The following is a 16,879-nucleotide window of genomic DNA, read 5'->3' as shown; positions in this document are numbered from 1 at the left end:
AGTCTCAGCAAGAACGAGTTACAAAGAGCAGGCAACCATGGAGTGCCAACTTCCGCGACGTGCTCTGGCTGGCTGGTTCGATTGGTTGCGCCAGGTGCCGTCATTGGGAGGGCGAAATAGGAGTGGGAAGCCCCGCCAAAGTCGAGTGGGGGCAGCGTTTTTTTCTTGTATTTTGAAATTTCTTTATTGAATAACTCCCGTTGCTGTGCCTCGATTCCTGTAATTCTTTTTAAGTCAGCAACTGTGTGACAAAGAATCCACCTGAAGTATAGCCGGTATCCCCCCAAGCAGTGTTTCTCAGCCCCTTTAAGGCAGCTCTCCGGAGGTGACGAAGGCGAGGAAGTTTTGCTTCAGCTCCATCGCCTTCGAAGAAATACTCGCTTCCATGCTACAGAGGTAAGGGGGAACGAAGTCGTTCTTGTATCAGCGATAGTCAGAGGTAAAAAATAAACCACCAAAAACGCCGTGCATAGGAACAGTTGCTAGGTTTCCAGGATTTAAGGACAAAGTGACCTCAATAACTTCATTCAACGTGAATGATCTGTGCATACTAGTCAGAGGATGGAGATACTACCTACGATCGCGGCGGGTCACTGCACCGATAACATTTCGAAGACAATTTTTAAAGCGAGGAAAAAAAATCTCTGCCTCTCCCGTAACCGAGAGTAGAGTAAGCATGAAAGTTTACGGGCATAATGCGAAGCGCACGCGGACACGAGACGCAGGCCTGACAAGAATGTGTATGCAGCGCGTTCGAAGCTGTCCGAAGTGCGTAGAGGCGAAAGCGTTTTCAGCACCACTTTGCGTATGTGACACTGGTGATGTTACCACTGGATTACGTCACTCATAATTCATGACGAAGTAATGACAAATTACTGATTAGTGTGTAATGACTGATTAATGACTAAATACTAATAAACTGCTAATTAATGACGCTTAAGCTTCGCCTTTAGGAGTGGAACGCGACAGCGTGTTGTAGCGCTGCCAGGCAGTCCGCGGAACGCCACCACCCGTTCGGCGTGATGCTGCGTCCTTTGAACGCGACGCTTTTTGAGGAAAAGAAATTACGCAGTAATTCTCTGCCATCTCGGTGGACACCCGAGCCGCACCTTACAGGAAGGTAGGAACGCCACCACCCGTTCGGCGCGATGCCTTGCCCTTTGAACGCAACGTTTTTTGAGGACAGGAAATGGAGCAGTAATTCTCTGTCATCTCGGTGGACACCCGAACCGCACCATACAGGAAGGGAAGAACACCGCCACCCGTTCGGCGCGAAGCTACCGGCGCTTGTATGCCGGTCCTGTAGGAGGGCTTAGGAGTCTCGTTAAATCTCGTACGGTGCCCGGATGTGGCATGTACAGGGTCTGTTCTGAAAGTAGTAGGACTGTTTTTTTCCTGGGCGAACGGGCGGATGAGAGGAGGTCTGCGCGTGCAGGATCGTTGGAGGGGGATATTGGGAATGCTGGGGAAAATCGGCAGTAGGCTCTCGGCCGTTGAAGAGAGGAGTTCGCTTGTACTGTGAACCCCTGTCGAAACGTCTCGTCACGCAGAATCGTCGGGCGTTTACTGGATCAGCGATACGCGATCAAATTTTCACTAAATCTTGTTAAAACGGGCAAAGAGACTCACAACATGATTAAATGAGGCCTACGGTGGCGCTTCCATAGGTAGATCAGGTATTTTATGAGTGGCACAAGCTTTTCCGTAAGGTAAGGAAAGAGTGGAGGAAGACGACCGCTCCAGACGCCCTTCGACCAGCAAGACCAACGAAAATGTGTAGCGAGGGAAACATTTACTTAACAGTGATCGTAGAATGAGGATCAGAATGATTGCTGATGACTTAAGCATTCCTCAAACCCGAAAACTTATCCATGAGGAAAGCGCGCGCGAAGTTGGTGCCGGGAGTGTTGTCAGAGGAGTAAAAGGCCAACCGGTAGGATCTTCATCATGTGAATGAGGACCCCGATTTTTTGCCCAGCACAAGGCGGCAACGCTGCCTCAACCCCCCTTCAGCCTCGACTTGGCCCCGCCAGACTTTTTTCTGTGCCCGAGAATAAAATCGACGCTCGAGGGGAAACATCACGGATCGGTAGAGGTGGTTCAACAGGCCGTGACGAGGGAGCTAAACAGCATTCCGGTCCAGGCGTTCCTGGAGGCGTACGAAAACTGTAAAACTCATTGGCAGCAGCGTGTAGGTGCGGAAGGGTGCTACCTTGAAAAATTGCAATCGTTTGTACTTTTCTCTTGAATAAATTTTGTTTAAAAAAATGAGTCCTACTACTTTCAGAACAGACCATGTATGTGCTTTTTGCACGCGTTATTAGAAATCGGAAATTATAATTCCGTGCATTATCAAACGCCAGCTCGACTGATATCTTGATAAACATTGAGAAGGCACTGGCAGCAGTTATTTTTTGTGACTCGTTTGGAGACCAACCGGCGCTTGCATGCCGGTCGCGTAGGAGGGCTTAGAGAGTCTCGTTAAATCTCGTTAAGTCTCGTACGGTGCCCGGATGTTCTCGTTTCAGAGCCCGGATGATGGCTCTCGGTCTCGGCCTGACGTCGCCACACTGCCGACAACGGGAGCTAAAAGCATTTCATGCTTAAAAATAACGGCAACTCTTCCCATGTCACATGCAATGAAAGCAAAGTACGCGACCTGAAGTCGAGACTGCATTCTGTGTGTCTGCGGGACACCCATCCAGGCAAGCATGCGAGATGGGGAGTCCGTAGCTTCCACGGCTGCGATGCCTGCTTGCGGGCCGTGGGCCACATGGGTGCTCGTTTAGAAAAAGCTACTGCGGTGAAGCCTACCTTCGTGGGCTCGGTTAAAGAAGGCCGTTTTTTAATGCGTGAGCATTGTATGACTATGTAGGCGCCTTCGGTGGGAACGCAGGAACTAGTTGGTATATCGGAAAAACAATGGTATTGTGGTTAGAGCATTTAAATTGGATGTGCAAGTGACAAATTGGCTACGGTGAGTTAATTAGGTAATTGATTAGACCCAAAAATATAAAAAAGTGGGCGAGGCCGGCGCAAAAGTGATGATAAATTTTAAAATGCCGGAAGTTTGGCACGACGCGACCGGAAGTGTGGGCGAAGCCAACGCGTGGCGCCAAATTTGAAAACGAAGCGTGGCCCGAAGTTCGAAAACTCAGATGGGCAAATGACGCAACTTGATTAAGTAAGGCAATTAATTGTGGCATCGATAAGGTATCGAGAAGATACCGATAGGTGATCCATAAGTAATCGATAACTGATCGATAAGAAATCGACTTCCAGTTTGAGGGTCTATACTTGCTGTCACGAGTCTCAGCTGACGTGAGAATAGACGATATGCGAAATTGCCTGGCGGTCTGGCAACACCGCGCCCACAACTTCCGGTTTCCATGTTGGCTCGGTCGAGCTCGTCGAGCTGGTGCATCGTTTGCTATGCGTACTTTCTTCTTGCGAGTGGAATTTCAACAGGGCAAGCTTCAGCTGCGGCGTTGTTTTCACGGCTGATCTTTGACAAAATGTAGGTGCTTTCAATAAGCGCCAGCTTACTCCTACCGCGTCCTCAGCTTCGATTGAAGTCTGGCGCTGATGATCGCAATAATCGGCACTCGAAAGTGGGTTGGAAAGTCGAACCGTGACCGTGTGCTGTTGCCGTTTTAATGCTCGCATTAAAGCACCAGTTCAAGCATAACGCATTATCATGGCTATTTTATTCCCAGGTGGACGCGAATTCATCTGGTCGGGTAGCGAGCGGTTATTTTGCGGTGAGTGCGCACGTGTGTTGACAAACTTCTGTGACAGTGCGAACTTTCGTTCGCGCCGACGCCAGGAGCTTCGTGCATTGCAGGATAATCACACAAGACCCTCGACCAGCTGCGTAATTCGATTCCTTTACTGTAATGTGCAATGCGCATCCACGGTTTTCAACGTCACCGTTTCAGAGCCCGGCGTCGGTTGATTTTCGCCACAATTGGTTGAAACCGCGTCCTGCTTAAGACGCAGTTAGTCAGTCGACATCAACAAGAGGAAAGTAGGCATGCACATATAATTCAAAATATTGTAAGCGAAGACTCAGCTTTTTTTTTTTCAGATAAGCGCTGAGCCACCGCGGCGGCTTGGTTAGAGAAAGATGCTACAGCTGTAGGTGCATGCACGGACTCGATACGCTGGTCAAGCTGTGTGTGCATGGGCGAAATTAGCATGTTCGGCTGCTTCCGAAACTTAATTAGCTTACTCCCAAACTTGGACAAATGGCTTTGTTGCGAAGCAAGCTGTTGGAGCTTGCCACAACGATAATAAAATCTGATGGCTTGTAGCGTTTACAGAACACTGTTGCACGTCCTTTCTAGCTTAGAAATGCGTCCCTCCTTCATAATTAAGTAGCTATATTATTCGCTTCTTTTTTTTAGATTTTCGTCGCCGCAGATATCGAAGGTATAGGAATCCTGAAGAAATAAAGCATTCGCACCTCAGTTTTTATACGTAGGGTGTATTGCTTCACAAAGACTCCCTAACGCGCATAACATATAAGCGTATGGTCGAGAGAGTTTGCTCGCCCTTCTAAAACTAATTGAACACGGGAAAAAAATGAATTGAACACGTAGCAAACTAAGCAGTAATCGGCATATTGTTCTTCGAGTGAACTTATTTCGCCACGGCACGAGCGATTGGCCCGCTCAAAAAAATTACCTTCTCTATTACGTTGTTCAAGTATGCGTCTATATATATTCACGCCCGACCGGAGAGTTGATAAATGCACGAAATCGGCTTCTAATTTTGATCAGAGACAACAAAGGCTGTGGTCCCTATCTTAATTTAAACGCAAATCACCTCGAGAGATTTGTCAAAAATCAGCGCAGAAAGCGAAAGCTGCGCACTGATCCGCGTGCTGACACATGATACCTCGCATGGCGTTTTGTGTTACTAAAACGTTGGGACGGAGTAAAAAAATAGAAAAGCGAAAAGCTGGAACGCACCTAGTTCTGGCACGCATCGTAGTGTCTTTTCACAGTGGAGAGGGTAGCGCAACACTGCATCGACATTTTACTTTTCAAACGAAGCGCAGCCGTTTTAACCCAACGCTGGGCAGCGGTTTCGTTTTCTGTACCGTAACAACATGGAGGACTTAGTTCTCGGAGCGCCGAGAGATGGCGCTGCGCATTTCGCATATCGTCTATTGTGGAAGTCTTAAGTCCGGGTCTTGGTGTGACGTCTTAAGGTGTGACGTCATAAGGTGCCAGGTTATAAAGTGTGACGTCATGCTTATGAATTTCTCCAATGCGGGTGCCACACTGATCTCTAAGGTTTGTTTGGGATGAGAGCAATAATGCTGTATGGGCACGAAATGCTCGAAGATACAGCGTATATAAAGGTTCAAATGAGCCTGCTGTACTTTTGGCAGAGTTTTTCTTACCCTGACTCAATAAACGCTTATTGTGAACTAAAAAAACGTCTTTCTAGTTTTGATCATGCCGTAGCTTCGAAGTGTTTCAATTAGGGTGCCAAAACTACTTCTTGTTGTACTAAATTACTTAACGTGAAAAAAATCACCTGTGCTATTAACCGAGACGAAAACAAAACTTTCACTTTCAATATAGCTTCAATAACACCCTACTGGCTGCAGTCCATGAATAGAAATATCTTGGTGTGATGCTGAAAAAAGACTTCAGGTGGGATACCCACATAAATACATCACAACTAGTGGTCTAAAAGGACTATTATTCCTTAAAGGTGCCTCGGACAAGCACCGCCTGATGCAAAATTACTACCCTACAACACGTCCATCAGATGCACCTTAGAGTACGCTAACATAACTTGGTTTCCGTTTACTAAAGAAACATAAACAAACCAGAGCGGGTGCAAAGGAAGGCAGTGATAATCAGCATCAATAAATACAAATTAACAGATTTTCCTCCGAAGCAGAGCCATACTGATCGGAATAGCGTGATCGGAATGTCGTAGATTCATCAATTCTGAAGAGTCCATCAACTGATAGCTTTGGTTCATGGTTTCTGAATAATTAATAAGAAACATCGTTAAAACAAACCATGTCATTGCTTTTTTTATTTCTATGCAGTTTTGTCTGTGATGTAGTGATTTCTGTTTTAAAAAAAATGTATGGATAGTACGAGTATCTGTATTTGTAAACCCATTCTTGCTTTTCACGCTGTATTACCATGTTATCCAAACAGCTACAAGTGGCTGTTATTGCTAACATGTTGCCAAACCTGGCTCATTCCATTGCGTTACATCTACTCGGCAATCTTATATGCGCCCTTCCTGGAATAATCCTGGATTTGATTGGCAGCACCTTTGAATAAATAAATAATACTTACAAATATTATTACAGAGTCGCAACCATTGCGCCTTAGTGCATATGAAGATTGGATTCGTGCTTAATTGGGAACGAGGGATGGGTTTTATTTTTAGCTCAAGAACGATACAATCAGAAATGGACCCAATAAGCTGTTACCGTTCATTTAGGAATTGTTTCGAGAAACACGCAGCATTCGCAGTGAAAAGAAAAGTGTCATTTATTTATTCAGTTTTTTGTACTTTTATATATCACGGCAGGGGACATCTGAGGGTCAGAAATAAAACAAATTGAGAAGCTATTTTTGTGCAGCGTCTCTAATCAGAGCTGTTGCGAAAGGAGACTTCATACCAGTGTTTTCAGTGGAACCTCTTCCTAACGTAAAGTTAGTCCCTAAGGAACTGAAGAAAGAAATGGAGCGAAGTTGTAACGGATGGCCCGTCTCCGCGCTCAAGCTTGGATCAAGGCAGCAGTTCCAACTTTATCCGAAGCTGGTCACTATCTACGTACCCGTCACGGATGAGATCTGGGAGTGTAATGAGAGGAAACTGCATCCAAGACGTGTTGCTTGACGTTGTTGGCTTTTGATGTGTTGGCTCAAATGGATCTGGTTCAATTTCCCGCACAATGTCTTCCCTTCCTCTCGGATGAATTACGCTCACCCTGACTTTGTGCTTGAAAGGCCACTGGAGATCGTCGTCCATGTCGCCCTTGTGCAGGGTGTACATGAAATCCAGCCGTACAGATGTCGCGCTACGCTCGAACCACACTCCAGGAGTCATGCAGTAGCCGGAAAGGTACACCTTCTCGCTGTAATACTCAGCCCAGATATACTGCATTGCTTCGTCTTGAAGCGATTTCACTCCTTTTACAAGAAACTCGCAGTGCGTCTCTTGTAGTGCACTCTCTCTGCGCATATTGGGAACGGGATGCAATGTTTTTTGAACGCTCTCCTTCAATTCAGACTTGACTTGTTCAATGCTAGCTGCAATCTGGGACATTAAGTCGTCTCGAGTTCCGGTCAATTTATCGTTCAGTTTTTTTTCTACACTTTTTACAGTTCTCGAACAAGTCTTAACTGTATCGCTGCATGTCGCAAAGCATTGTTTCAGTTCAGCGATGGACGACGTTATTTCCTCGTGGTTCTCTACTTTTAAAGACGTCAGTTCTTGACGCAGTGTCTCCTTGAGTGTGTTTATACCATGAGAGATTTCGCCTAATCGGTCCCCATGCGTGCTGATATCGACAGCCATCGGCCTCAGATATGCTGTGATTTCGCCCGCCTGCCTTTCGAAGGCTCCTCTGAAAGAAGTCAACGATGCTGCCTGCTCCGCGTGAGTCGGTGGAACTTCGCTTTCGGATGCCATGGATGTCGAAGTGTTGCAAGAGGCCGACCGGAGATGCTGGCACACGTCTCTGCAAAGAACGGTGGCCGAGCACTTGGGACAACGGACGGAGTGGTGTTCACATTCCAGCTGGAAATGCCGGACGATCCCTGAAGCAGCTGTCCCGTACTGGCAGCCACTACCTTCATTCCAGCACCTGACCTGCAAGGGTACAAAATAAGTCACTTATAGTGATGGTGAAGCTGCGTAAACGAATTGGCAATGGGTTTCGATATTATGCGCCCTTTCACGGGCCTGAGAAATGAAACGGTAAACGCAACAGATGTTTTGAAAGAAGAATCAATTTTTATGTACGCACTGTATACAGAACATGTATCATTCGCGATGTTCCCTATGTTCGAACAAAACCATAAATAAGAATACTGAAGCGTTACGAAGAGATGAGATTAAGTGCATAACCATTCGTCGAACATCTTTAAAAATATGGAGATATTATTGTTAACTGACACACCATGTTTGAGGAAGGTGTGTAAGGTTCCACCGAGCAGCCTTGGAAGAGGTGGAAAGCCACATTCCTTTGTTCGTTGAAATAATTACCAGTCGCTGAGGCAGCGTAGGATCTGGCGTTAGCTGTAAGTTTCTTCATTTTGTTTTGCCCAAACCATTTAGATGGCAACCTATTCAGCATAAGAAAAATAGTTTGACGCCACTTCGGATTTCCTGCGTCAAGTAGTTCGGTCGTAAGAAACTTCTCAAGATCCAGGAAGTTATGGTTTTGGAGACGAAAGGTCGTCAGTACGGATCCCTGTAACGCCCTAAGCAAGCTTTCATTCGACAAGTAATTTTATGCTTCATAACCCGCTGAATCGTTTGATATCACTTCGATTGTTCTATGCCAATTAGGTGGTTCACAGTCTTTGTACCAATGGTATCATCACTCAGTGGACCAATGTGGCTGTTTGTACACTGGGCTATTAGCGTGGAAACGAAAGTATAGTAGTATATGCGCACTTGTACGCGGCACTTGGATGCTGCGTATAAGTATAGCTCGATGCTATGCAACCATTTGGGTCACATGGTATGGCACCACCCTGGTACGTGGTGATGCACCACCTGGTAAGTGGTGCATACCATTCATGGTTACGTATTATGGCAGCCGTGTCGGTCACGTGACATGTAAATGTTGTTTGTGCAAACGCTAACCACTGTGGTGGCCATATTTAGACAATGACGTTGTATTGCATACTCACAGGACCTTGAGTAGTGCGATTAGTAGTAAAAAACAAAGGCCTGTGCTCTATAACGTTGGCGACGGTACAGAACGGCATTTTACGTTGCATAGCGGTGGCGTTAAGCACATGCGCTTCAACCGCACGCGAACTTTGAATCTAAGGTGAACTTTTTCAGTACAAGAACAAGACACGCGGCGTTCTACACCGCGGGAAGGTGGAAACGGCGAGATATTTGCTTCGTGCGATTTAAACGCAAGGCTTTCCGTCGTCCATTTATGTACGTGCTAACCAGGCAAGCACTGAACTACCCAGCCGTGCGAGATAAGTGAGTAACGCATGCGCCTACCTGAGCGTGATGCAATATGATAAACTAATACAAACTTCATAACTGTCTCTGTCTCTCGGTGGAAAGCAAAATCGGTAAAAAGAGCATGTTTCTCGTATGAGAGAAGCCAACCGCCACAGAAACCAAGGGACACGAGGGATTTTTAATTAATTTATTTATTTTGTGCTGTTGTTCGATTAAGAATATTACCGAATATGTTACCGCTTAAAGCTAATTGATTAGAAAAGCAGAAGAAAAAACAACCACATGCCGCCGGTGGAATCCGAACCCACGACCTCCGAATTACGCGTCCGGTGCTCTACCGCTGAGCTACGGCGACGGCTGTCAATTCTTCTGCTTTCGGGGGTATTTATGTTTACAAATAACCTAACCTTTAGAGTTCACCAGCGCCACCCACGCTCTTAAGCGGCTGACGTGGCACGTCCTGAGTTACCGCTGATGTGACGTAGAACGTCATTGAACGCTGAGAGTGGAAGCTGTGTGAGAACCCTCTTATCCTTCCTATGGCGTCAAGGCTGCCAGAACCGAGGCCCTCGTTAAGCAATTAAGCAAACAAGAGAGGGGGGATGAGGGGCTCGTTATAAATATGAGAGAAGCCAAGAGTCACAGAAACCAAGGGACACCAGGGATTTTTAATTAATTTATTTATTTTGTGCTGTTGTTCGATTAAGAATATTACTGAATATGTTACCGCTTAAAGCTAATTATTGTTCTTTGTAGTGTTTATTGCCCGAGTTTAAAAAGTCTATGAAGTAAGATTTAGATTCAACAGATTAAGAAATCACGCCCTTCTTGAAGCACACTGGAAACAACTATCAGGCCAATGCTCTAGGCCCGGTCTCGGCTAAATCCAGAATGCTGTGTTTCAATGGTGATTGAAATACCGACTATTTAAGACGAAACTTTCACGGCCGCCAGATTAACTTCGTGGCTAACCAATGCACCACGCATAACATCTCCACCTGTTGTTAGCACTGGAGAGTGAGGAGATATTTCCTTTCCACATATTAGCTCTTTAAGGCGCAATAATATCTCGCAGAGCGCGTCAAAACTGAGCAACAGTGAGCACAGCTAAGCGTGTATAAAGTTTGCTTAGAGAAACACGTAATATAGTACATAATTTGCCTATAGGGAGTAATCACAAACGTCACAGAGGCCTCCATTTTGCTGTCTGTGGAGCGCATCGAATGGCTGCAGGCGCGTCTAATGGGATTATCACCCCCTGTTGCGGCCTGCACTGCTAAAGCTACGCGCTGGACATCAAAATGGCGCCGATGACGTCACGTTAATGTACAGGAGTTGGTGTTTTCAAGGTGGTGGTGCCCTCGTTACTTCATGGATACTGTCGGAGACGAAAAGGGGGGACAAAGTGCGGCGCCATTCGACACGCGATTTCCTCGGTCAAGGACCCTTGTACATTTGTATGCGCGCCTGTGTGTGCGTGTGTGAGTGTGTGCACGCGAGCCGGCCAGGCGGCAGGCGCCCGAAGGGCGCTGCGTGGCCGTTCCCCCGCGACCGTCCCTGAACCAGGCGGTAGGCGCCCGAAAGGGGCTCCCGTGACCGTCTCCCCGCGACCGTCCCTGAACCGGGCTGCAGGCTTTCCGGGAATTCTACTATCCAAGGTCGGAGAGGCGGGAGCGGCGGCAGAAGAGGGAGAAGGGAGGACTCGGCTCGGCATCGAAGGACAGTGTTTTGTGAGACGCTGAACGAACAGGTCATGCTTCCAATCGTTCTGTAAAGTTTTCTTATTTTACCATTCGGCCAATAAACCAGTTAAGTTTCACCGGAGTTCCTTCTTTGGGAACGAAACTAACGAGCGCGTACGTAGAGCACGTATTCCCTCACGTACAAACAACACAGGTACAATTCGTATCCGACGTTACTTTGCGCTAAAAAATCGGATCCACTTCAAGGGGAATACTATACATGGCCCTTTCTTAGCATGTACGGTCCTCCGATGGATATAAAATGCGTACACAAGCTGGAAACACTCTGCACTGCTTAAAGAGACACGCAAGCGAAAAGAAACAAAAGAAAAGAAGCCCAAGCAACTTTACTCCTTGACATTCCCGCTTACCTCCCTTCTCAGCAGATCGTCAGCGGAGAAGTCCATAAGGATGACGTCATCCTCCTCATAGCCGTTGCCATCCAGAGGACACTCGTACGAGCCGTCCTGGCTGCACTGCCCGTAGCAACAGTCACACAGCGCATGCGTGCAGGGCAGCAACGCGGTCTTCTTTCGCACCAGACCACAGGCGCTGCATGCACGCTTGGCTGGTAGAGGCTTGAGGAAGGTCAGGGGCCTCCAGTCGAGCTCCGGGGAGAATCCCACTAGCGTGTACTGCGGGCTTGAGGGAGGCATCGTTCACCACGTATGCGGCCGCTGTGCCGGTGGCGCATCAGAAACTGCTGTTTCCGCCCCTTCAGAGCGCGCTCTTATCTCCTTCGTGGCGGTCGTCAAGGCGACAATCGCGGCTGCATGAGCTGCCTCCCCTCGCAAGTGCAGCGTTCAACCGAGATACCACACGTGGAATTACACTGCCGTTCGCTTGTGATGAAAGTACGCTAGGGTGGCTTAATAAACTGACCGCGAAGCTTGCACAGAAGCTCGTAGGTCAGGAACTATGCGGTAGAACGGGCACAGCTGTTTTCCCAGGCGAATAGGTAATGGGAAGCCGGTAGCTCTGTTGAAATGAAAGGAAAAGATCACGGGTTTTGTTAAGGTTAATGACTTCCCGCAGGCGCTGTGTTCTGACATTAAGGTAGGCTCTCTTACGCATGACTGCCATTTCAGCACACGCTAGCTTATGTTGGTCAATTAATCCAGATTCTTTCTAACGAGTATATGGTGGTAAACCATATTTTCAAATGAGGGCGTCCTATAGTTGTGCGGCAATAAATGTGTTTGTTTGTAATTAATTGTCAAGGTACACCGACATAAGGCGCACTGAGAGAGCGGAGCATAATCATACATGGGCAATGGAAAATGCACAGTTTAGGCGAAATCTTCGCAGCCGTTTCACTGTTTCGCAGAACTGGATAATATACAACGCTCTCTTTATAGAAGCTGTGATAGGGCTTGCATACTCACCGTGTATATGTGAGCACTGTCGTCTGAAGGGTGATTTAAAGGGAGCATGGTATAAATATTGTAAAAATCACAATACTTTAGTAATGAGGCACTTCTTACCCGGGCTCACCAAAAGCTGCTTACCATCACTGCTTCGTTGCCAGCCATTTTCCCTGCTATCAGTCCCTCACTTTAATAAGGAGCAGCTCTTTGGCACTGGGTCTCTGGTTTTTGTCATATCCTCCTCATAGATTTGCTCAATACACATCAAACGCACAAAGCAAGCATAAAAAGAAAACAAGCATTTATTGGTGGGTGCACTGAAATCTCGCTGGCCGGTTTGTGAAGCTGGTCGCGTTAATTCATGGTATCGTAAGGTGGACGATTACGAATGTCTGGTTGAAAGAGCAGCGCTTGCTGGTGTCACACCCTCGCATCCGCTCGCCACGTATCCTGTTTACCTTCTCAGTGTCATATTCGAAACGTGTGAGGGTGGAATTAGGCTATATTAGACATTGGAGAGAAATACCAGCAGTACACATCAGCGAAGGTGGTTTGTGATAAAACTGCGTACCACGCTCTGAGCATAAAGAAAAGCTTCACAAACCTTCGCGCCGACATGAATTGAGGACGCGGTGTGCCATGTTACAGTTAAAGTCATGAGAAATGAAGAGGTCCTGGAACACATTCTGAGGAGACTGGATTAGCACCGTTCCCACTACGAGTTGCTGACAGTGCGGCCTCGGCCTGGTTCCAGCTAGTCCTCCTTATTATAGCTTACTGCGTGCTACTACACAACACCACAAACGACGAGACAAAGAAACAGGTACAAACGAGATGCGAACTCACAGCTGCTGAATACACACGTAACACTCGCTTTATACGCAATTTTTAGTGCATGATGTGTTGGTTATTTGGTCATTATAATCGGTTCTATCCGTTCCTAAAGGGTCACAGAAAGGGGCTCTCAGAAAAGTTGAGGTACGTCGGGGATGTTAAAGGACGCTCCTTCACAAATATCCTCTCGCAAGAAATTATTTTAACGGGTCCTGTGAAAGATTAGTCGTATGCAGTCAAAATTTGAACTTCCCTACCTTCGAGCCTCTCTCTCTCCTCTCAATTTTCGCACACCAAAACGTCGGCGCTCCTCCGTCGGCCCCGCCCATTCGGCCCCTCCCCTACCACTGCTGGCTGCCGGCGCGCGCGGAGTGGCCGCGGCCGTGGTAGCTGCGTGACGTCTGGGAGGATTTGGCGCGGTGAACCAATGACAACCCCCGGCTGCTGACGTCACATGCACGGTGTGACGTCGTATGCCAGGTTTCGCGCGAAAGCCCGCCGCCGCGCGCCGTCACGAGGTGCGGTAGCAGGAATATTTAAAAATGTAAATTTCGCGCTCGCTTTTGAGCTCGCGTACGCGGCAAGGTCAATTGAAATAGGTCGCGAAGCTGGTGCTTGAATGCGGTCCAGAACCAAGTGCTAGCGACATCAAATTAGGGGTGGAACTAAAGCGCCAAAATGAAATGAGTGGACAAACACGACTAGAAGAGGAAAATAATTAGGACATATTTTGTGTTTCAAAAGCATTCGAAAACAATTGCAGTGATTCCTTTTTAAAATGTTTTAGTTGTGTGCATTTTGTTAGAAAGTATAGCGCTTGCTTTGTAAAAATTTTTATGACAGCGTTCGCTCAGAGCAGCGGCAATGGCAGCGGGACGATGCCAGGGTTGACGGTGCTCTGATGTCATACCCTTGTCATATCTTTTGACCATTCTGCTTGCTTTTGTTTGAAACTCTATTCTGCTAGCCCTACTTTTTCCTCGTTGCTTATTGCTCGAGTTCATGGTGTGCATCGTTCGTGTACAGTTTCCGCTTTTCCCTTTTGCCAGCGATTCTGTGTAGTTTCGTTCGGTTGGGTGCGGTTCTGTCGCTTTTGCCCCAAAAGGGCATCGTCTGTGGCCATGGGGCCCCCGTACGCAAAAAAGAGGTGTGCGGTTGCACGATGTGCGAGCGATAACCTGTCTGGCGGCGTCACATTTCATCGCTTCAGCGCTACACCTGCGACATTCAGCGCGACACCTGAGGCGAGGACGAAGGAAAAAGGCACAACGAGAACTGACTACCTAAAAATAGCGTTGGTGGTCGGCACTCGTCGTGTCCTGTTTCTTCGTTCTCGTGTCGGGTGTCGCGCTGAAGCCTCGCGGCGTTCAGCAGTTTATTTTTCCCGCCAAGCAGCACGTGACGCTGACGTCACGAATATGACGTCACTAAAACACGTGACTTCGACGTCGCGTTTTTGTTTTAATTATGACGTCACTTTTTAGTTGTCCACGCATTTCGAAGACGGCGCTGGCTGCGCACCACAAGCCGCCATGTTTTGAACGTATACGGGCTTCTATGCAGCCTACGCTACCATAGTACATCTACCTTGTACGCGGCGTCAACGCTCGGTGGCCTGTGCTCTACACAGTGCTAGCATTTTAAAGACAATCTCGAAAACCCCTTTCTGTGGCCCTTTAATTATTTCCATCTGTGTTTCGGTTATGGCGATGTAAGCGTCCTCTCAGATCTCTCTCTCAATTGTTTCATATGCATGTCCTATTATGGCAGTCTCGCCAAACAACCGATGACACTTGTGCCGAGCACAACGCGTGGCCATGTTCTCTGGCTGCTCAGTCACCCCACAATTTTTTTAGAATATTCGTTTATTCCTTTAATAATGCATTTTGCTAATTTACCGATGTAGGCCTAACGCTGGCCGCACCTGATTTGAATTTCGTAAATTATGCGTGTATTGCATTCGAAGTACCTGTTTTGTGGGCTATTTCATATTTGGGCTTTTTTCTTGGCGTTCATTTCTGCCGATATTCAGTAACAAAATCTTCTTTCGTTTTAGGAACAAACAGTAGTGGGGTGCAATGAGCGAAACCTGGACAGGTTAAGCGAAGGAAAACGAAATCAATGCATAAAAGCGTAATTAAAAAGCGGCACCTGCTGTGGACTTGCCCAGCGACGACCCCTATTAGAAAACGGGTCCCAAGGGAGATGGGTCTGCGGTGTAAACGCGAAGGAGACTATGTGAAGGGGACATTGAGGAATCAGTTCATCAGCAGCCTATGCGACTACCTCACCGAAACTGGTCTGCACGCCTTCTTTTAACATTATATATCCTACATTCCACTCCCCTTTTCTCAACTTATCCCTCATTGCAGACTTCTCGAAATAAAGCAGCGATTACACAAAGTGATATTACAAAAATGCGGCGCGAGCTAAGTGCGATGATTGTGGCGTACAGAAAGGTTCTACTGCATTTAAATGAAACTGGGATGAAATAATTCTGCACGGATTCAAATCGCTATCGAGCGCCCTGGCTCGTATTTCTCAAACTGCCGCGTCCTGACTACTCCATCGGGCGGCTTCATCCTCCTGCTGTCACACCTCGGGGTCTTGGCGTTTGAGACGCTGACCTCTGCTGGCCGCTCTTGCCAAGAAAGTCTGGACGAACGCATGCGTGGACACTCCACCTCGGTTGCGTCCACGGCCTTCCGGCAAAGCGAGTAATCTTCCATGTCGCCGCTGGCGCATATACATGTCGTCACAGCGGTGGCTGTTACTGCACGGGCGCCCATGATGTCGCGCAGTCCGATCAGCTAAAAAATTTCCGGGAGTGCACTAAGTCTGCTTAGGTGAAGTATTACGAAAGCATTTCCATTACTGCTGCCGGTTATGTTGCTGTGTGTTCCTATCTTTACGCCTTTGCCGTTTCTAAGTCGTGTTTTTCCTCTAACTACGGTTCTGCAAAATCCGAAGAGTTGGGTCCCGTTGATAGCGCCCAGATGCGTCCCAAAGTATTAATTAATAAATTGATTAATTCACATTTAGCCATTAAGTACTTTGCCAATTAGATAAGGTCACTGGTGAATGCGAGTAATTCAGTAATTAACTCATCAATTAATTTGATCAATGAATATATACCCATTTATTCATTTTGGGACTTAATTATTCATTCATTCTGATTGCATAATTACTTAATCAAATATTATATAAGTACTCATGGATGGTTGACAGATCGTGTGGACACGCTGTGATGACACGCTCTGCCGAGAGGTCATACATGTACACGCCACTCGTGAGTCAAGAAACGCTTTCACATTGAAGTGGTTTGACTAGACCAGTTACAAAGTGTTCTGCGGTCCCTACTTTCTTGTGTACTTCAAACCAGATGACGACGAAGCCGCCGTGGTGGCTCAGTGGTTATAGTGCTCGGCTGCTGACTCGAAAGACGCGGCCTCAATCCCGGCCGCGAAGGTCGAATTTCGATGGAGGCGAAATTAGATAGGCCTGTGCACAGTGCGATGTCAGTGCACATTGTTGAGAACGGCGTCAGCTGGTGTATCTGGAAGGCGGCCTGCCGCGGAGAAGCTGTTATGAACGGCGTCAGCAGGTCTCTTTTGGAAGCACCTCCTGTGCACTCGGCGACTTCAAGGCCTGCTGTAATGAACCACCAGGAGAGGACAATGTGCCTTGCTGCGTCACAGTGCGGGACCCAAAAGAACGATGGGCTGAAGTTTGGACACA

General features: G+C 47.3%; 1 protein-coding gene across 1 annotated transcript; it reads right to left on the bottom strand.

Annotated features, from left to right (window-relative positions):
* Window positions 1-6,505: 6,505 nt before the first annotated feature.
* LOC149329703 (uncharacterized) lies at window positions 6,506-11,743 on the bottom strand. Its single transcript, XM_089560412.1, has 2 exons — window positions 11,312-11,743; window positions 6,506-7,857 (listed from the first exon to the last, which is right to left on the bottom strand). The coding sequence occupies exons 1-2, from the start codon at window positions 11,594-11,596 to the stop codon at window positions 6,772-6,774; spliced, it is 1,371 nt and encodes a 456-aa protein (XP_089416538.1). The 5' UTR covers window positions 11,597-11,743; the 3' UTR covers window positions 6,506-6,771.
* Window positions 11,744-16,879: the final 5,136 nt, after the last annotated feature.

The sequence above is a fragment of the Amblyomma mixtum genome, chromosome 9, assembly GCF_055824585.1.
Source record: "Amblyomma mixtum isolate Tamu chromosome 9, ASM5582458v1, whole genome shotgun sequence".
In the NCBI taxonomy this organism is placed as follows: Eukaryota; Metazoa; Arthropoda; class Arachnida; order Ixodida; family Ixodidae; genus Amblyomma; species Amblyomma mixtum.
This window is presented reverse-complemented; position numbering and strand designations above follow the sequence as displayed.